This window comes from Bubalus bubalis, chromosome 21 (assembly GCF_019923935.1).
Source record: "Bubalus bubalis isolate 160015118507 breed Murrah chromosome 21, NDDB_SH_1, whole genome shotgun sequence".
Classification (NCBI taxonomy): Eukaryota; Metazoa; Chordata; class Mammalia; order Artiodactyla; family Bovidae; genus Bubalus; species Bubalus bubalis.
In genome coordinates this window covers 15,197,640-15,219,839 of record NC_059177.1, presented here as the reverse complement: position 1 = coordinate 15,219,839, position 22,200 = coordinate 15,197,640, and the positions used below count along the sequence as shown (strand labels likewise).

Here is a 22,200-nt window from a genome sequence, read left to right as displayed (position 1 = left end):
AGCAGTTACCCTACTTAGGTGATAATATCCCAAAAACCTAAACTGTATGTACATAAAAGTTTTTTTTTTTTTAAGCACTAGCATTAAATTCCTTTAAATCTCATTTTTGCTTAAAAGAACAGAAGAAAAGCTAACAGTTAATATTTACTGAAAACCCACTATATATGTCTGCAAAAACTGAATCAGATTAGATTGTGTCATTGGATCTGAACAACCCTAAGAGGTCAGTATTATTCCCATTTTATAGCCAAGAAAGCATTGTGTTTCAGGTAAGTGCTGAAGGTTCAAATCGAATTCTTAATTCAAAGCACAGACCTCTTATAAACATATGACCATTCTAAACAATATTATATTTAGGGTAATAATATCGTGAAAGTTAAACAAATAATCTCACAGTCATTCTCCCATGGAGGCTAAAATGATCTGAATCACATATCTGGGGCCACCTCAAACTTCTCTGTAATTGTAAATTACCCTCAGAGTAATTCTGAGTGCTTTAATTGAAAACTGCCCCCAGAGATAGGATTATTAGTCTCATTTTGAGGCACAAAACCAGTGAGTAACTTGGCCTAGGCTATAAGGCCAGTGTGTTAAAGAGCTGAGAGTCACCAAAGTCTGTGCTTTTAACCACTGTTCTACACTGTTTCTGCAAATTAATTTCAGACACAAAATCCTATTTCTATTGAGACTTTTAAAAATGAGAAACCTGCACTGTTAAGATACGGCTTATGTGGCTTTCTCTTTGGAGAAAAAGCAAATTTCTTCTGTACTGTGTATTATCCTTGTCATCTGAGCTGCTCATTTTATTGATAACAGGAAAATCCAAGAGGAAAGATCTTGCTTTATTTGGACAGTAGTTCCCCAAAATAAAGTTAATTTAAGCATATTTAATTTTCAAAAACAAAAATTCTAAGCTAATTCCAGGGGGCAGAAAACTATCTTTAAATCTTTAGCTTTGATTAATTATAAGGGCAGTAATAACTCTTAAAATTCTACCTGAGTTTATGTTTCCATTGCACAAGCTTACATATGCAACTTTAGCTTTCAAAAAAAACTTCTTCAGGCTGCCCCCAAGTTATATAATATTTACTTTTTCATCTATCACTTTAGATATATTCCTGGAAAGTGGCAACGAAATCAAGGCTTTATAAACACATTTCAGTTGGTTTACATTTTAATTATTTTTTTAAAGATTTATGTATTACAAAGGAATATACAGATATGGGCAGGATCTTTTTTTAGGGTCTCAGACACCCACAGATAATCACTATTCACATTATCATTTCTCTTTCCAAAACTGGGTTAGCAAAAGGGCAGAGTGAAATAATTTTTAATCTACTAGTAAGTTCATGGGGAAAAGTCTCATAGGGTATCTTCTTAATGACAAGCTACCTATAGTAAAATGACTAATTGCTTTCACTATCAAAGAATTCACTTTTTGGGTACTTTTCTGGATACACATATCCTTTTTTCATTGTCTGAAAGTGAAGTGAAATGAAAGTGGCTCAGTCATGTCAGACTCTTTGCGACCCCAGGAACTATACAGTCCGTGGAATTCTCTAGGCCACAATACTGGACTGCGTAGCCTATCCCTTCTCCAAGGGATCTTCCCAACCCAGGGATCGAACCCAGGTCTCCTGCAGGGTTAGGAAGATCCCCTGGAGAAGGGAAAGGCTACCCACTCTAGTATTCTGGCCTGGAGAATTCCATGGACTATCCATGGAGTCACACAGAGTCAGACACAACTGAGTAACTTTCAGTGTCTATCAAACTACAATTATAAACCAAAAAAACAGGAAGTTACAAATAACTGAAATGTGAAAGGAAAAATATCCTTGTTATTGAACACCTTTTAAAATAGTTTAATCATATTATCAAGTGTATTTTGAGTTAGTATAGGAAACCATTAGGCTTCCCCGGTGGCTCAGACGGTAAAGAAACGATCTGCAATATAGGAGACCCAGGTTCAACCCCTGGGTCGGAAAGATCCCCTGGAGGAGCAAATGGCAACCAACTCCAGTATTCTTGCCTGGAGAATCCCCATGGACGGTGGAGCCTGGCGGGCTACAGTCCATGTGGTCCCAAAGAGTCAGACACAACTGAGCAACTTAACACAGGAAATAATTAAATCATTTTTGATATCTGAGGATCTTGCAATGCCTGAAAATCATTCTGAACACCAATGTAGAATGTTAAGATGTGGCTTATGTAAAGTAAAGGCGACTGTGTACCAACTCCAAGACATACCCTGCAAGCTGCATGTGGAGTAATCCTTGTTATCACTGTGTTTTGTTAGTTGCTTCTTTTTCCTAAAAGAAAATACAAAGATATTAGTTTAGTTCTATTTGTTTTAACTTTTGCTCAAAATTAAAATATAAACCCTCAGGGTGGACCCAGACAGACAAATAAAAATGGAGAATTTGTTTTCAGTGACCCAGTCTTCCATTATTTTTCTCCCCTCTGTCAACTACAGCCCATTCAAGGAATCTTTAGGCAACAGGTATTTCACAGTGAAAAGACCCTGATGCTGGGAAAGACTGAAGGCAGGAGGAGAGGGGACAACAGAGGATGAGGTGGTTGGATGGCATCACCGACTCAATGGACATGAGTCTGAATAAACTCTGACAGTTGGTGACGGACAGGGAGACCTGGTGTGCTGCAGTCCATGGGATGGCAAAGAATCAGACACAACTGAATCAACACACAATCTGAACTGAACTGATTTCACAGTGAACAGATACACGGAGATTGGTTCAGGCAGACAGAGTAAAAGGATTACTCCACTTGAAGGAGGAGGGAATTATAATAATGAAGAGTAAAGTCACTGTTTTTGAAATGCCTCCTGGGAAATGAGCACGAATCCGCAACGCAATGAATCCTCACCAGGAGCCTGCAAGGTAGGCAACCAGGAGGCTCCACCTGCCCCACAAGCAGCAGCCTGCGGCTCCAAGCTTCTCAGCCAGGCTTCAGAGCCCAACATGCCTGCAGGAGCCTCTCTGGTTCATGAAATACCCACTCCAGTAGCGAGGAGGGCAACCTCTCCAGCACTCCGTCCTCCAGAAGGCCAGCAAAAGTCAACAGTAGCACTGGGGGACATGCACAACAGCTCCACACTAGAGGCTTTCCATCTGACAGTAAAACAGAAACTCCAGGAACAAAGAGCATGTGAGGGGATCACTGATACCTAAGTTCGGGGCACAGGGAGGGAACTAAGACAGCCTTGCAGGCCTTTCCTCAACACTGGAACATCGTATTAACAATTTCAAGTTCTAAACATTCAAACTAGGCCAAGGCACTTTACACAACACACTACAGGTGAGTCCAGGTAATCATTAAGCTCAAGCTCGTATGAGCTCTGGGAAAAGAGCACGTGAAGAGGTTGGGGGAAGTAGGAAAGATGAAAGGAGGAAGAAGGAAAGATGGCTGTGGAAACAAGTTTACTGCTGGGAATGAGGGGATGAAGAGCAATGGAGACAGTTGCTCACACAGATGGGGGGGGCCAAGTAAAGTCAAGAGCACAGGCCCACGTCTAGAGAAAGGTGAACTGTGGGATGCCAACCTGCTCCTTCAGCTCCAAGTGAGATACAGTAGCTCCTCCCATTACCCACGCCTGCTTCTCTCTCCAACAGACAGTTTCATCCACAGTCTGGCAAGGCAGTGTGATGGTCCAGCCTGGCTGAGGACTGGTTCTGTTAAGGCTAATGACTGGATCTGAATGCCAGCTTACCAGCCACTAGCCACTGGACCTGAGAAAAACCTGACCTCTCTGTACGGCTAGTCTCCTTGTTAGAAAACGTCAGTAGCAGGGGCATGGCATAGGTCGCGGTGAATTAAATCAGTTAATAAAGGTAGTGTTTAAAATACAGCCTGGCACAGAGGGAGCAGTCAGTAAATACCAGCTACCACCACCACTACCACGGTCATGATGATAGTAATCTCCTCCAACCAGGTAGAAATTCCTTCAGTCTTCCACTCTACTTCAAGAGACTGAATTTACTGAGCTATCATCTCTCCTCTGTTTTCAGAAAATTCCCTATGACTCAGAAGGTAAAGAATCTGCCTACAGTGCAGGGCACCCAGGTTCCATCCCTGGGTTGGGAAGATCCCCTGGAGAAGGAAATGGTAACCCACTCCAGTATTCTTGCCTGGAGAATCCCATAGCCAGAGGAGCCTGGCGGGCTGCAGTCCACGGGGTCGCACAGAGTCGTGGACTGCTTAGTTTCCTAATGTGTATTAAACTGCAAATGGATACTGTAGATTGGTAAAGAAATTAATCTCTAGTTGGGTATCAAAGTCTGATGATTTTTCAATAAAGCATCCCACAGAATCTAACTGTTTGCTTTTTTCTTTAAACTTTTTATTCTGTATTGGGAACACAGACAATTAACAATACTGTGACCGTTTCCAGTGAACAGTGAAGGGACTCAGCCATACTCATACATGTATCCGTCCTCCCCCAAAGCCTAGGTGTGATCATTCTATATATAACTTAATATCTTCTTTATATTCTTCTTTATATTCTGCTTTTTTCAACCAACCAATTACTTTCCTTTCAGTATCTTTGTTTCAATTATGAAAGAAACATCTATGAAATGTAAGAAAAAATACAATCAGAACATATATACTGGCCAAAAAAAGGGGGGGAAATTTTTTTAAAAAATCATCCATTATTCTACCCTCTGTGATAATCTCTGTTAACATTTTGGACACAGCCTTCCAAATTATTTTCTATGTATAATACATGCCAGACACAAAATGGGGTAACACTCACACACACACACATATACACACTGGGGATGGGGGGGGAGTTGCAACCATTTTCTAAGTATTTCCACAAAACAAGTTCACTTTAGAAAATCTGGAAAATACAGAAAAGCACCATAGATGAAAAACAAACAAAAAACATCTATAATCTCATCAAGGATAGCCTCTCTTCAGGCTTAAGTTTATATTCTTTACACCTGGGCTTCTATACAAAGCTTATTGTATATGAAGTCACAGGACTGCTTTTCCTCTACTACAGGATGAACATTTTCCATGCACTGTGTTCTTCTAAATCACCATTTTTAATGACTACATTAACTATTATGACATCTTTTAAAACAGCAAGAGCCCTAAATCAGGCCATTCTAAAGTGGTCTTCTTACTTACGATAGCATTTGCTCATACATGGATATGACGCGGCTGGACCTAAATGAAACAGACCATCCAGTTGAGGGTGTTTATAACATGGAAATTCGTGTTTGAGAAACAAGCACTGGTATGTGTTGCAAGAATACACTGATGCTCTCCCAGTTTACTAAAGAGAGCAGAAGCAACTCAAGTGTGCGGGTGTGGCTGGAGAAGAGGAAGGAAGTGTGGGTGGCCCTACACACATTTTGCAAGCTGCTGAAAACAGTTGTAAAACCAGCCTCTGTTAAACCTACTGTCCATTTGGAATGCACCCTGTTCTTCTTGTCAAAACTCACTTCTAGCTTTTCACTGACATCTTTACCACTGGAGTGCGGTCTGTATACCAAACTAAGGTCTCCAACTCACATACCATGCTCAACAAAGGTGGGTCCGTGTGGGTCATCATTACCAAGCAAGCCATCGCATGAGAAAGCAGGTCACACAAAAAAAAGGCCATATGCAAAAATTAGGCTACTCCATAGCCTCTCTACACTTTGGGATATTATAAATTTCCCCTGTTAAACCAGACCACTAGTATTCAAACACAGAAAAACCTTCCAAACAATTTACATGCCTCAAAAAATGATCTGTGCCAGTGCTCGCCCTCCAATATAGACAGCTAAGAGATGAGTCTTTATACAACCATGCTAAAACTATATTTAAGCTTCTTATACATGGAAATTATCTGGTATCTTTCACAAACAGCAAAAATATGAAAACTGGAACTCTTACTCATGGGAAATGTCAGACTAAACCTACGTTTAGGGAAAAGTCAACTTAAGTAGAGGAACTAACGCACATTTCACAAAAATTGCCGCCCTGATCTCACTGCTAACATTTCAAAGATACCTAGAACAGAAACAGTATAGGCCGAAAAGAAGGCAGTAGACTCAGTCCTCCAGGAATATCAGTCACCTCCAAGTCAAACAAAAACGCAATCCCAGTGGCAGTCACCGTTGCTGTTCTTTTCATTCAAAGTAGACAGTACTCCGCATTTTTGGACTGGTACTCCTCCTGGGCATAATTAACATAGGCTATAAGGCAAGGATGAAGCAACCAGGGTCATCCAGTGGTTAGGATCTGGCACTTCCAATGCAGGGGGCCTGGGTTCAATCTCTGCTCGGGGAACTAAGAACCCACATGTCTCACAGCATGGCCAAAAAAAAAAAAAAAAAGAAGCAACCATCACAAACAAGTCAACAGGTCCCAAGTTATGGAAGAATCTAGAGTTCTTCACTGGACTGGGTGAATATTACTATGTGGGTATCACGATCAGCCTGTAGCCCCTGGATGGAATCAAGACAGAAACTGCAAATTAGAAGGTTTCAATCATTTATTATGAGAAATGGCCCGATTGGCAAAAACATACCTCCAAATGTCTAATAAAGCATTTGCCAAGGGAAGGTAAAGTAACTGTTTACTAAAGTATGTCCTCACAGTTTTCTTCCTGGCAGTCGATTTTAATGGACTCAGGGCCACTGGAGGTAACCAGGAACGCCAGGCTGAAAAGTCTGCTTTAGTCTCTCAAGGCAGCGACTGGGTTGCCAATGCAGATCTATCCCTTAAAGTGCTGGTTTAAGAAATCTTTATTTTCCCTAAATATAGCAAGCTATATTCCAGGGATTTGAATGAAAGGAGGAGTCAGACAACCTATTAACTGACGGAAAGTAGCACTTAGCGTTTGTAGAGAGAAAGGGGTTAACATCCAAGCCACAAAACCTTGACCAGCAGCACAGCTAATAAGTTCAAATTCTTCAACAGAACTGCCTCTCGTTAAAGTGATGAAAAATGCTAGGCATGTCACCATTTCTACCTGAGGGTAAATGAGTCTTTAAAAATTAGTATGGTGACAGGTCTGGTATAAAGTGCCCACATGGTAAATAATGATTTAAGCACAAGTTAGCATCCAGAAATTATTCCAAAATAAATAAAGCTAACCCACAACTGCTCCTCTGCCAGGAAAACAGAATGTAAGGTGGAATCTATGGAGCATTTAAATATTTAATCTAAATCTCTCTTCCAGAGCTTTTATTAATACTGTCAAAATTCATTTTAACTCCGTATCATCTTTTTTATACCCCCTGCTGATGATGTGACAAAGATGGTCATGAAAAAGTGCTCAAAAAAGAATGTTAGAAAAGAAAAAAAAAAAAAAAAACTAATCCATGAACAAAAATATCGGCACCTAATATTTCACTGATTTTGACTTAAAAGGCAGAAGCATTTGGGAATTTTCTCATACTGCTGGCACCATAGATTACTTTTCTGAAAAGCAATTTGGCAATACCTGTATTAAAAGCCTTAAAATAATTAATATCCTTCATTTAATAATCTTACTAATAGATTTATGTCTTAAAGAAATAGACAAATACAAAGTCACAACGTTCAGGGACATTTATATTTGAAAAAAAAAAAAAAAATCAGAAATAACCAAAAGGACTACAATACGAAAATGGTACACCTAACACAACACTCTGCTGCTATATTTGAATCTATTCAATCTCATGGGAAATTGTCACAATAAAATGTTAAGTAAAAGAATTCACACACTCAATTTCATGGCACGGGATCCCAGATTTTTTTTAAACATATAATCTGCCTGTATATATACTTTAAAAAATGTTAAAATTACAGCTTTTTTTTCTCTTTATACTTTTCTGTTCTTTTCAAATTTTTAGCAGTGAATATGTGCTACCTTTATAACCTAGGAAAGGCAGAGGTTACTAAAATTTTGAATTTCTGTACATAATTATTCATTCAATTTACTTTTCAACTGACACCAATGAAATAAACCAACTTCCCTGAAATATATATATTTATATAATCTTAATAAACAGACATACTCAATGAAATATTCTGCCTCCTTTGAGGGACAAAGTATGCAATTCCTTCAGGCTAAAGAAGGAACACTGAGTCTAATTTTTTATTAGCAAATATTTCAGCCCTAATTGTGGGGGATAAATTGCGGGGGACAATACAGTCCCCCAGTCCTTGAAAATCTTACAAATAAGTTATCTACACATAAAAAGATAATTATACGAGATGGTTGGATGGCATCACCATCTCGACAGACATGAGTTTGAGCAAACTGAGGGAGGCAGTGATGGACAGGGAAGCCTGGCAGAACCCCACTGCTGTTCTGGAAGACTGCAGAACCCCATTATGCAGTCCATGGGGTTGCAAAGAGGTGGACAGACTTAGTGACTTAGAAAACCATGGGGTTGCAAAGAGTTGGACAGACTTAGTGACTTAGAAAACCACTGCTGTTCTGGAAGACTGCAGAACCCCATTCTGCAGTAAATGGGGTTGCAAAGAGTTGGACACGACTTAGTGACTTAGAAAACCTGGGCAAGTTATGTCAAAGGAAGAGCAAAGGATACTAAAGGCAGGACACCCAAGGATGGGGCAGCCCACAGATCAAGCCTTAGCCCTCACCAGGAGCAGTGGGACACCCTTTCTGGAAACAGGAGAAATGGACAGCAGAGTACACGTGGTGGGGTGGGTGAAGTCAGGCCAGCGGGCAGAAGTGAGATTATAAATATAACAGGGTTAGGAAGGCTGATCCTGAAAGCTACCTAGCGCTTCACCATTTAGGGAACTGTGATGAACTCTCAGTCTCTCAACATCAATGGAAAACTTGCTAGACTAAATTCACCACAGTCCCTTCTAACTGTACTGTAGATTAATTCAAGTGTCATCAAAGAGTTAAAAATGTACAGAAGCAGCTTCACATCACAGAGATGATGTGAGGCCTCAAAAGAAAGGAAAACTCTAGGTTTTTAACATGAAAGCAACAGAAGAATAAGGTCATTAGAAAATTTAAACCAATTATAAAAGTTCACTGTTCATCTTAAGATTCCATAAAATATCGACTTTTGTTTTGACTTACTGCATTCTCTCATTATTATCCATACTACTTTCCTAAAAACCTACTAACTTATAACTAAACAGGTTTACAGGTTTATATAGAAATGAGTCTTAGAGCAAAACCACAGTTGACATTTCTTTTCATTGTCTCATTTCAAGTTTTAACAATATTTCACTGCCACAACTGCCCATCTGAGAAGTTTACTTTTGTTTTAATGCAGGTTTCAAAAAGAGTAAACAATTAAAAAAAAAAGAATAAACAATTTAACTACTGGGAATCTACGTATGCACTGAATTCTTAACATCTGTTCTGTAGTTTATTCCTTACCATCAGGAATGTGATGGAAGTATCACACCCAATCTATGCAACAGAAAGGAAGGCCAAACAGGATCAAAGCCTTCCTATGCCACAGTCCTACGTCCAGGTGAGGGCTGCCTGAGCTGATTCCTGAGCCCTTTATTTTTTCCTGCAATAATACAATGCCTCCCCACTTTGATCTGGGCCTTTCTAATTCCCAGGAAAACAGCAGCACTAAAATAAATCTATTCTGACAATTCTGCTTTTCCTCCAATTCTGACACGCCATGCCGAGTTACCTGATCCAGCCATCAACTAACAAGAGCGACACCAAGGACTCACCTAATAAACATTATTAACAAACAGTTCCACTAAAAACTTTTTGAAATGTTTAGAAACTACACTTTGAGAAAGGAAACAACAGGCAAATAACCATTCAAAAGACAGACTGAGAATTACTGGTCATCTAAAAATGCAATGGCACCTTGGGAAGAACTTCCATCTTCACAGTTTGTATACAATTTTGTTATGGCAAGATTTCTCCCCAATGGCACAGAACAGTCAACACCAAGCAAATCATTTAAGTACAATTTAAGAAGGCTCTATTTTCTGCTTTAAAAAATTTATCCTTACCCAAACTGCAATTTTAATGTACTTTGCAAATTACATTCTCTCCATTTGTTTCTAACAAAGCATTTTCCTTCACAAGAGGATTAGCAAATACTCATAAAAGAGGAGAACAAAGGATCAGATCATGCCTTGAAACACTAGATTGAGCACTGTCATTCTACATGTCTTCCGTAGTACTCGTAATACTTTATACCAACAAAGAGAATTGTTTAACCTGCAGAAAATGAGATAGAACACAAAGCAGAACTCTTAAATTCAATCGCTTAACTTTTGTCCACTATTAAAAAAAAAATTATTGTGCAATATTTGGACTATTTAAGAGACCCATAAATATGGCACACTCTAAGCTTCATAATTTTTCCAATGAATATTTGTTAGTATAGTGTCCTAGATCTAAAATGAACTTTACCTACATACGTTACACTGAGTGAAACCTACATTACCTAAAGTGTACTCTCCTTAATACAAAAGAACCAACGTGTCTAAATATTAAACCCACTTAGATATACTATTTAAACATTTCCCCTATCTATGCAATATGAAAACAATATAATGACCTAAGAGATAAGTCTGTACATAGAAGGGGAGGGAACATCAGAGAAGAGCTGGGACAGCAACCTAAGCGTCACATTTCAAAGTGACACAGAGCCACATTTTCTCGTTGTCTAAACCAGAGGTGCACATTACAAATCATCAAAATTCATTTACTCAGCAAATATGAGGAGCAGCATCATAGCATAAACGAGTACCATAGGATCTGGAGCCCAAGGAGATACTCCGCTTCTGTCAACAGGCATGTCTTTGTCTATAACACAAAGATAAGCACCACCTGGGACAATTATGAAGGCAAAAGGCGATAATACACATCAGCAATGTGTCAGTGGGATTAAAATCACCCCAGATTTCCCACCCCCCCAGCTTTTCACAACTGGCTTCCCTTTCAGAGAGTTTGACATCTGAGAGGAGTTGTATACTTAGTTCCCCATCTTACTCTGACATCCTTATCCTCACCCTTCTCTGGCCCAGAACACCACCCCTCGAGGCCTGCACTGGATATAACAGGAAGGCTACCGCCCTACACTGTTTATACCTCTCACAGGGACAAGAAGGCTGGAAGAGGTGTTCTTTCCCCTAAATCTGCCTTTGGGAGCTCACAGGAGGCATCTCAGAGAAATTATTTTGTTTAAGCTAAAAACTGAAATTGGCTGAGGTGGAAAAGTGGCCTTAGTGTGACTGGGACAGTAACACACACAAAGCACAGGGCATGAGACAAGGGGAGAGAGAGGCAGGGAAGGACCAGACTCCCGAAGGTCCTTGTGTCCCATGCACATGAGCGGATGCTGCTCACACCTGGCCAGCCATGCTTCAGGGCCAGCACAAAGGCCACCATCCAGACCACTGCCTCTCCCTGCCCTGCTATACTCCTGCACACCAGCTCCTGTGCCCTCTCACAGCACTATGCCCTCTTTCATCATGGCCTGTGTCACAGTTGTGGTTACAGAATTATTTCTGTGATTATGTGATTAATAATCTGTAACCCCCACTAGACTACACGATAAATTCAGCCTGTGTAAGACGCATGTCTGCTTTATTCAGCTCTGCACCCCTGGGCCCGCCGAGTATAGCATCTGCCTGAAATATATAGATACACTTTATTAAGTGAACAAATGAAAGCTGGCACTAAGAAGCCAAAGAAGAATCCTGAGCACGGGAATGGCAATCAGAGATGACAGCTGAACAAACCACTCTGGCAGCAAAGTGAAGATCAGATTGGAAGGGCAAGACTAGAGCCTGAACACAGGTGAGGAGACTAGTGAAAAATGCCTCCAGAAAAATGATTCAAGACTTAAAAGTGAGGGCAGCCTGAATCTGGGCAGTGATGAGGAGGATGGAATGGAGGAGATGCGCTTAGGAAGCAGAATCCAGAAACTCAATGCACAGGGGGCAAAGCAAAGACGGGAATCTGGAATGACTCTAGTGGAGAGTGCTAGCAGGTGGGGCATTGACTCACACCGGGAATACAGGACGGCAACAAACATTCCCTAAGCGTCTACCGCTTGCTATTCTAGAGTGGAAGATCTGCCTCTAGCTCTGGGATCTATGAATGGGAAGCAGTTTCTATCCAACCCATTTGGATACAATGGGTATGGTATCCATTAATGGGCAGCAAACCACAGTTCAGATTTTTCACATTTCTTCACCAGGACATTTCTTGGGTACACTGACTACGTATGAGGCCTAACACTGGTCTGGGGATACAGCAATCAAAGAAGAGGCATCTCTGCCTCCAAGGAGCTGACAGTCTTCTAGGTTTGAGACAGGTAACGACGTGACAACAACTGAGAAACTGAGGCCAGTGAGGCTATGTTTGACCAGTTACATGTCCTGTAACCTACATTTCTGTGATTTCGTAACTTCCATCACATTTCAGGCCCACGTGTAGTTAAGGGGTTGCGTGTCTGGACATCCAGGCAGACACCCCTCCCACTAATCTTGCTTTTGAGCCTGGAGACACTCCAGAACAGAGAGCAACATGGTACATGGGCAGCCAGCGCCAACTCTGAAGCGACTGCTGTAGTCACGGGGCAGCAGTGTGGGGAAGAGGACACAACCAGTAAGGAGAGGGAGAGAGGCCTGCGTGGTCAGGAAAGAGCCTACCTGAGCGGAGGCCAAACGCTGGAGGTGCCAAAGGAGAATCTCAGAAGGCTCTGGAAGTAACAGCAGAGAAATAAACATTCAGGGAAGGTAGAGCAGGAATCCTCTTTAGTCAGGTTCCTCCCCTTCCACCAGCAAGAAATGGTTTCCCACGGGATGGAAGGCCTCAACCCAAAGCAGATATACAGGAGAATAAGATGAGGAAATGGTCTGCAGTGAGAATAACGCAGCTCCAGATTATCCGGACCAGACAACCATTTCCAGCGCTCACTCATGAGGTCATTAAATGAGAGGTTTTATACTGGCCCTTCCCAAACTAAAACAAAATACCCAAACATGTCCTCCCCTTCAACCCCACACCTACTGCCCTTCTTTGCCCTCTTCCTTTCCACAGCCTTAACAAAACAAAAACAGCTGCACTGTCTCTACCTCCTCAGCTTCCTTTCACCCACTTGGATCTAAATCCTTCCTCCACCATCTGACCTTGTCTTTTCAACCTCCCTAAACCCTTGGAGCCCTTTCCCCTTTTCTCTGCCTAGGAACTCTACCTGTCCAAGACTAGTTCAACCATCGCCTTCTCTGTGAGGCATTCCCCAGTTCAACTGCCCAGGGGTGACTCCCTGCCCAGGGGTTTTGCCTCTGCCTCATCACAGCATTTGACCCTCCTGTCATCGTTTACCTCCGTGTAAATGTAATTCACAAGAGCCTGAAAGACAGGATCTCATTTTTATTCACTTTTCTGTTGCCACCGTCTAACCCAGGGCCCCCAAAGTAGACAAAGGCTCCATGAATAAATGATCATAAGTTTAGTTTACCTTCAAAACTGCTACAAACCACTGGATTCTTCCACCTAAATTGCTCTAAGAATAGTCTTGCATACACACACACACGCATACACACACACACACACACACACACACACACAGAGGGAAGTATTTATATTCTGAATAATTAGTTTTCTTATAACAGCATCTTGGCTATAAACTCTAAATTTTGGTGGTTAAGCCAACAGCTGGCATGCAGTAAAATCAATTCTTTAGAGTTCCTCATCTATGTTTTTAATTCCTAAAATTCTGACCATGTGGAAAGTGTACCTTTTTCCTGGGCAGTGTAATGAATTCTTAGGCTCAGAAAACCTGCTTCAGAGAAGCAACCAAGCCTTATTTATACCAATGCTTAGAACCTGGGCTGCTCAATAGCTCCCAAAATAGTTTTTTTCCTTCTATTTAGTTTCACTTTCTGTATGAAACACCCATAGTAAAGTTTGGACACACAATATTTCCTGCAACCAGTAGAAATATCTGAAAGCCCTTCAATTTTAATACGGACATTCAAAAGCCTTCATTTTAGGATTATGGGATTACATTTGAACCTTAACGGCCCAATGTATACTTCTGTTCTAGAAAAATAAAAATTATGTAACTTCTCAGTCCTTGTATGTTTTCTACAACGGATCTTACTGCAATAATACAGAAGAGCAGAGGAAAAAAAAAATACAGTGAAAGTAACTTTTCTATACTAAAGAAAACGATTAAAAAAACAAACAAACAAACTGCAAATTAAAAAAAAAAATAGAAAGGTGGCAAAGTTCCCTGCCAGGAAAACCTTAAAGATGGAGAAATAAGAAAAGTTAACTCAATGCACCTAACTTTCAATTACTATACTGCTTCAGTAAGTGACTTGACTCAATAAGTGACCTTGGGAATGTCATTTCTCTCATTTTTAGTTCTGTAGAATGGGAATGTCATCTGTTTTCCTACTAGAGACAACTGGTCGAATAAAAGAACCAACGTGATTTTTTTTTTTTTTTAAGAAACTTGTCTAATTAGTTTGCTTTAATCACCACTAGTACAGTACATTCCTCTTCAGGAATCCAATTCCAAGAAAAATATTTAAGCAGACGTTGAGGACAGATTTCCTTAAGGGAATGATTTTATAAATCTGGAGAGCAATGTAACAAGATTATAAATTAACAAACTGATTACATAAGCCCTGACAACCTCAGGCTTTAAGGTACACTGATACACATTCTGATAAATTAGACTGATTTGGGACTAGAGCCTCAACCCCATACAAGGAACCCAAACTGAGGCATCTGGTGTTTCATAGGAATCAGGTGGAATCTGATCAAGACGCGGAACATGTGCAGTTCCATTACCTGCTAGCCACGCTTCACCTTTCACCATAAAACGTGAAACGCATTAAGTCAGCTTTACCACCTGCTCCTAAGATTGTGAAAATGTACTCAATTAAATGGAACGGGGGGAAGTAACTAGATAGTGTGAAAAATCCTATACCCTTAGACGTCCAAAAGCTGAAGAACCCTACTGCTAAATCCTCCCTCACCCCTCCAAATACTGGACTTGAACCGAACTCACTATACAGCTACCGAATTTTACCTGACCCAAGTGTTAAGAACAACACAGCTCCAGGACCCTACTCAGGATAAAAGGCTGTCACTTTCCTGGATCCCAAGTCCAAGCAAACGAAGGAAGGATTTTGTAAAACGGTCCAGAAAGGAATCAACAGGCGATGACTATGGAAAAGAACGGAGGTTTTCCAATCTGAAAAATTCTAGCTGTCCCTCGGGAACGGCACTGCTCCTCCTTCCTTACCCCGATGCCCTTTCTCTACAGACAACAATATCCCCATTCTATTGTACGGCTGCAGTTTTAGCAAGAAATCCCCTTGCTGCGCCAGATCTCCAGATTCCTTTGAAAAAGGAAAACACCTTTAGTGAAGAGAACACCGTAAGAGAGAACCTGGGCGCGGGGATCCGCGGGCGCCGCACTCGGCCCGCTCCGGGGCGGGGCGCGGGGATGCGGGCGCCTCCCGAGGTGCCGCAATCCCGCCGCGGCCGCAAGGGCAGGGCCTCGGGGCGCCCGTGGCCGGCCGCCGCAATGCCCGCTCCCGTGCGGGCCCCGCCGCCGCCCGCTGCCTGCCTCCAGGCCATCAGGCCGCACCGCCGCCGCGCGGAGTCCGGGCCGCCGCAGCCCGGGGCCCGCGTCCTCCCCGGCCCGCGACGCGGGGAGCGCGGAGCGCGCAACTTACTTTCCGCCTGCGGCGGGCGCCCCGGCCCCGGCGCCCAGCCCGGCAACCGCTGAGGCCACTCGGCGGCGGAGGCCAGCCCGTCCCCCGCCCACGGCCGCCGCTCCCGGGTGCACTGCGCGCTCGCCCCTACCTCAGCAAGCAGGCGGGCTTCCGTCCGCAGCGGCCGCGGCGCCGACAACTCCCTCCCGGCCGCCGAATCCCCGCACCCAGCACTAATCATAATACCAAGCGGGCAGCCGGCCGCGGGGAGGGGGTGGGGGTGGGGGACCGAGATGCGCCTGCGCGGGACGCGCGTCATTGTGACGCAGGCGCCGGGGCGGGGCCGCGGCGAGGGCGGGGCGGGGCGCACCTGCGGGCTTCGGCGCGCGAGCTGCTGCAGGGCATCTTGGCAGCGCCTCGACCCCAGCGAGTCTGGGCTGCGGCTGGCGGTAGGAAGCGGGCGAGGCGCCCAAGCAAGAGCAAGCTGATGAAGGAGGAAGCACTAGGGACACGGGACAATGGCCCAGAAAAGTAGCCGAGCCGTGGCGGAAATCGGAGGGAAGGGACCGGGTACTCACGGGACTCTGCGTCTTGGGGCGGGGGTCTGAGGGCACCAGGCACTTCACCCTTCTAAAGGTTCACCCCCATCCCCGGGCCAGGTTTAAACAAACAGCGGGAAAAAAATATACGTTCACGAATATAAGTACATATTTTTTTTCTCTACAGTTTCTTCTCTCTGGGAACCCAATTAGAAGGAATTGTGTTGATTTTCTGCTATTTTTAAAAAAGAGAAAAGCCCACCATCTGAACACAGCGCTGGCTTTAAAGGTCAGCAGGAGACCCTTGCCTGGCCAGGCTGCCTCCACAGGAAAAGCGTGAAAAGGCGAAAGGTCGTGAGAAGTATTAAGGCATGTGAAGTCAGGGACTCAGAACATGCCAGGCATTAACTATGCCCCGGATGGTTCAGCGCCATGGTCACCAGGCAGGAGGCTCCCAAATGGAGCTTAGCGATGGCCAGAGTGGAGAGTTCGGGAGGGTGAGAGAGAGGGGCAGGCGCTCCCATCCTTGGAAGCCTGGCGCGCCATGGAGATCAACTTCCCTTGCTTTCTGGAAATAAGTGACACGCCAGATGCCAGATTCTCCAACCTGCTTTTCCATTTCGGATTCTCCCAGCCCTCCACCCCTCCCCCAAGAGAGGACCCCTAGCAAAAAAGGGCACAAACTGCTGCGTGGAGGGCGGGGGAGGGGGTGCGCTACTTAGATGTTCCAAATGTGATTAGATCGACTGGAGGGAAAAAAGAAATCTAGATGGCTTGAGCAATTGTCTCTGCTGACCTGCAAACGTCAGAAGCCTGTTTTTTCAGACTGTCTCCTGGGCATCTACTTTGCATATCTGAAGATGACTGGAAAGCAAGAGTGGATTGTTGGGAGGTACAAACACTCAGGATAATAACGGAAGTTAAGGGGGGCTTCCGAGGTGGCACTAATGCTAAAGAACTCGCCTGCCAATGCAGGAGACGCGGTCCAGGAAGAGACACAGGTTCGATCCCTGGGTCAGGAAGGGAGAAGGGAATGGCCACCCACTCCAGTACCCTTGCCTGGAGAATCCCATGGACAGAGGATCTTGGAGGGCTACAGTCCATGGGGTTGCACAGAGGGGAATGGACTCTGCTCCGTGATGACATAAATGTGAAGGAAATCCAAAAAGAGGGAATATATGTATAAATATAGCTGATTCACTTTGCTTTTTAGCAGAAACACAACACTGTAAAGCAACTATACTCCAATTTTTTTAAAAAAAGCAAAAATAAAATAATTAGAACAGTCTTGCTATATAAAAAGTATCTAATAAAGGCTTGTTTTTTTTAAGTTAGGGGGGTGGTTAAAGGAGGACTCCAAGTTACCCTAACACTCTGGCATGGGGCGATGTCACTGGCTGGGAAAGCCTTGGGCTATGGGCCTCTGCCCCTCAGGGCTGAGTCGAGGCCCCAACTCTGGGATAACACTGGCTTACAAAGACCTTCAAAGAATCATCTCACTTTGACACACATTCTAACTCTAGCAGTATGATCAGCAGGAGCTTATGGAATTCATTCCTTTGTTGCTGGAAAACAGTGGCGAGGCCTTACACTTTTCTCCTTAGGGAGGTATCACTATTCAGGGAACCCCATAGCCAAGTAAAGGGTAAAAAAATACCATTCTAATGGTCTCCCAAGGGAATTCCAGTGGTTGAAGACCTCCACCACCAGGTCTGTAGCCCCTGAAATAGACCAGTTGTCACAAAACAATGTCTTAATAGATAAGCCCTTGGAAAATACGTAACTCAGGTTTTGAATAAATTCTATACAGAAAATGGGACACAAGAATAGAAAAACAATAAATAAAAAAGGAACAGAATAATACCTTGGTTTAAATAAAGTGGGCTTGAATTCTCTTCCAGAGAAAGGGCTGCAGTCCTGGCCACATGGTGAATCATTTATTCATCTCCGGTGTTTCTTGGGAAGCTGGAGTGCTGCTGGCAAGAACATGACCCATTTTCAGTGCCACACCATCAATGTAACATGATCTGATTATGCTTAGGCAATATTTTTAAATATTCAAGTATAAATTAATATATGATTACTTAATTTTGAATTTAAGCAAATGTGTTCATTGTTAATGAGAACCCCCTTCTTCAGTCTGCCCTGGGGCTTTCTCTAACCCAGACTGCTTTTTTAATGTTAGGTCTTTTTATGGACCTGTAAGAAGCTTTAATTAGATATACAGCACTCCACACAAATGACAAGATGGAGCATGCGGGCTTGGATTACAGTCTCTGTGATTCAGATCTCCGAAATAACATAATGCCACTGATTTAGGGAAGTTGCTGTTTATTGGAAGGCAACCAGGGAGATGCTACAAATTAGGGTAAGATGTGAAAAGCAAGCCGATTCATGAAAGAACTGCCATTTTCATCCTGGGACTACCCACCTAAAGCAGCATGTATAACAAGGTTATATCGTCTCAAGATATTGTTAATTTTCATAATATAAAAGCATTTCAAATATATTGAAAACAGAGACTGAGGATTCACGTATGGTTCAGTTTTGAGTTGTGACATTTAATTTTATGATTTCCTTTTGCGTATTTAATTAGTCATTTTGTACATGGATACTTGTGTGTGTCTGAATCCTGGCTTCATTCCAGTAGGACCAAAATAATACTTCACTGGAATGGCCTGAAGAGTTTCTCAAAGAGTTTACCTCACTACCCACTTGGCATCCGTTAGCATCCCTAATTCTTTTAGCTCAGATGTTTGTTAAGGCCTGTGCATATGTGTGCATGCACGTGTGTGTGTGTGTGTGTGTGTGTGTGTGTGCATGTGTAATATATTCTTGACAGTTGCAAGGAAGGACTGAAAATGCCAGCCCTTAACTCTGCTTCTTTGCAACCTGTGAACCGGGAAACATGGCAGACACTGCCTGGCATTGACCACCTACCCCACCACTGAGAGTTATATGCCCTTGTGGGCAGACTGCTTAACTTTCCATCTGTTTCCTCTGTAAAATGGGAAAGATGGTGATGATAATGATACCTTTCTTATAAGGTATGTGTAAGGCAGCTGTTCTCCAAGTGTGCCTCCTGGACCAGCAGCAGCAGCTTCTCCTGGGAACTAGACTGAAATGCAAATTCTCCAGCTCTACGCCAGACCTCCTAAATTAGAAACTTGGTGGTTTCTCTGTTTTAAGAAGACTTCCAAGTGAATCTGACACAGGTGAGAGTCTGAGAACCACTATAGATGGGATTAAGGGGTTTATGTATGTTAGTTGTCCAGTCATGTCCAACTCTCTGAGATACCATGGACTGTAGCCCACCAGTCCCACAGAGGAGAGGCTCCTCTCTCCGTGGAATTCTCCAGGCAAGAATACTGGAGGATCTTCCCAACCCAGGGATCAAACCCAGGTCTCCTGCATTGCAGGCAGATTCTTTTACTGTCTGAGCCACCAGGGAAGTATTAAAATAGTGCTGGCACATGGTAAGTAGTATATTAGTGGATTTTTTTGTAATTAGTGCAATATGATGTTGCCAAGATACAGTTTAATTCAGGCCACAGGAAGGATGCCCATATTCCTCCAACAAATAAATTCTTAATGCTTAATCTTTTGTCCAAAGACTTTTAACACTGCCTGCCAAACACTTCATGATCTGGCCCCTGCCTTCCTTTCCTGCTCTTTATCTCCAAGTAAACTGTATCTGCAACCTTCCCAGTTTTCAAAAGGGAATTTCTCATACCTCCAAGCCTTTGCCCATTCTGTTCCCTCTACCTGGAAATGTCAGCCACCCCTTTTCTCCACTCCCTATACCTGGCAATCTCCTGAATCTTTCTACTTACCTTTCAAAACCTCAAGTGTCCAGGCTCATCTGTGGCACCCCCAATCCTGCCCAGTCAGAGCCAGGCCTTCTCTGAACCCATACCTCCTTGCACATAAATATTTACTATAGGTTTCATAACTGTTAACTGTTCCATTTTCTCCCTTTGGCTCTTAAACTCCTGGAGGACAAGGATTTTATTTTATTCAAATTTCTATTCATGCAGCTTAGCACTAATGTAGCAAGTAGGCAGCCCAAGTGCTTAAACTTGAAAACTTGGGGCATTTTTTTTTCAGACATTGTTTTTGGTTTTTTGTGTGGGGGGGCTGTATCTTGTGGCTTGTGGGATATTAGTTCCCCAACCAGGAATTGAACCCAGGCCATTAGCAGTGATGGAGAAGGCGATGGCACCCCACTCCAGTACTCTTACCTGGAAAATCCCATGGATGGAGGAGCCTGGTAGGCTGCAGTCCATGGGGTCTAGAAGAGTCCGACACAACTGAGCGACTTCACTTTCACTTTTCCCTTTCATTCATTGGAGAAGGAAATGGCAACCCACTCCAGTGTTCTTGCCTGGAGAATCCCAGGGACGGGGGAGCCTGGTGGGCTGCCGTCTATGGGGTCGCACAGAGTCGGACACGACTGAAGCGACTTAGCAGCAGCAGCAGCATTAGCAGTGAAACCACGAAGTCTTAATTACTGGACCACCAAGGAATTCCCCAAAACACTTTAAAATTGGAAGATTTAATTTTTTAAACAGTTTTACTGAAGTATGACTTGCATACCATAAACCTCACCATTAATACATGGTTATTCAATGTGTGTGTGTGTGTGCATGCTCAGCTGCTTAGTTCAGTTGCTCAGTTGTGTCCAGCTCTTTGTGACCCCATGGACTGCAGCACACCAGGCTTCCCTGTCCATCACCAACTCCTGGAGCCTCCTCAATCTCATGTCTATTGCATCGGTGATGCCATCCAACCATCTCATCCTCTGTCATCCCCTTGTCCTCCTGCCCTCAATCTTTCCCAGCATCAGGGTCCTTTCCAATGAGTCAGTTCTTCACATCATGTGGCCAAAGTATTGGGGTTTCAGCTTCAGCATCAGTCCTTCCAATGAATATTCAGGACTGATTTCCTTTAGGATGGACTGGTTGGATCTCCTTGCAGTACAAGGGACTCTCAGGAGTCTTTTCCAACACCACAGTTCAAAAGCATCAATTCTTCAGTGCTCAACTTTATGGTCCAACTCTCACATCCATACATGACTACTGGAAAAACCATAGCTTTGACTAGATGGATCTTTGTTGGCAAAGTAATGTTTCTGCTTTTTAATATGCTGTCTAGGTTGGTCATAACTTTTCTTCCAAGGAGCAAGCATCTTTTAACTTCATGGCTGCAATTACCATCTGCAGTGATTTTGGAGCCCAAGGAAATAAAATGTCACTGTTTCCATTATTTCCCCATCTATTTGCCATGAAGTGATGGGACTGGATGCCATGATCTTCATTTTCTGAATGTTAAGGTTTAAGCCAACTTTTTCACTCCTCTTTCATTTTCATCAAGAGGCTCATTAGTTTTTCTTTGCCTTCTGCCATAAGGGTGGTATCACCTGCATATCTGAGGTTATTGATATTTCTCCCAGAAATCTTGCTTCCAGCTTGTGCTTCAGCCAGCCCAGCGTTTCTCATGATGTACTCTGCATAGAAGTTAAATAAGCAGGGTGACAATATACAGCCTTGACGTACTCCTTTCCCAATTTGGAACCAGTCTGTTGTTCCATGTCCAGTTCTAACTGTTGCTTCTTGACCTGCAGACAGATTTCTCAGGAGACAGGTCAGGTGGTCTGGTATTTCCATCTCTTGAAGAATTTTCCACAGTTTGCTGTGATCCACACAGTCAAAGGCTCTGGAATAGTCAATAAAGCAGAAGTAGATGTTTTTCTGGAATTCTCTTGCTTTTTCGATGATCCAATGGATGTTGGATATTTGATCTCTGGTTCCTCTGCCTTTTCTAAATCCAGCTTGAACAAACATCTGGAAGTTCACGGTTCACATACTATTGAAACCTGACTTGGAGAATTTTGAGCATGACAGTTGCTCAGTAGTATCCAAGTCTTTGCAATCCCGTAGACGACAGCCCAGCAGGCTCCTTTGTCCATGGGATTCTCCAGGCAAGAATACCGGAGTGGGTTGCCATTTCC

The 22,200-nt window shown here is 43.1% G+C and overlaps 1 protein-coding gene across 4 annotated transcripts in view; it reads right to left on the bottom strand.

The window, feature by feature from the left end:
- Positions 1–18,140, bottom strand: part of SNRK (SNF related kinase) — a 79,851-nt gene extending 61,711 nt beyond the window's left edge. For 2 of the 4 annotated variants that reach the window (XM_044933533.2, XM_044933534.2), the window contains exons 1-2: positions 15,803–15,938; positions 2,248–2,309 (exon numbers count right to left, since the gene is read on the bottom strand). Coding sequence is in view for 1 of the 4 variants with exons in the window: in XM_025273018.3 (XP_025128803.2) it covers positions 2,248–2,309; positions 12,625–12,674; positions 15,803–15,892 (202 nt within the window). In the remaining 3 variants the exon portion in view is untranslated. Of the gene's footprint in view, positions 1–2,247; positions 2,310–12,624; positions 12,675–15,802; positions 15,944–18,054 lie in introns of those variants that run through there. The other 2 variants (XM_025273018.3, XM_044933535.2) reach the window with 2 other exon arrangements.
- Positions 18,141–22,200: the final 4,060 nt, after the last annotated feature.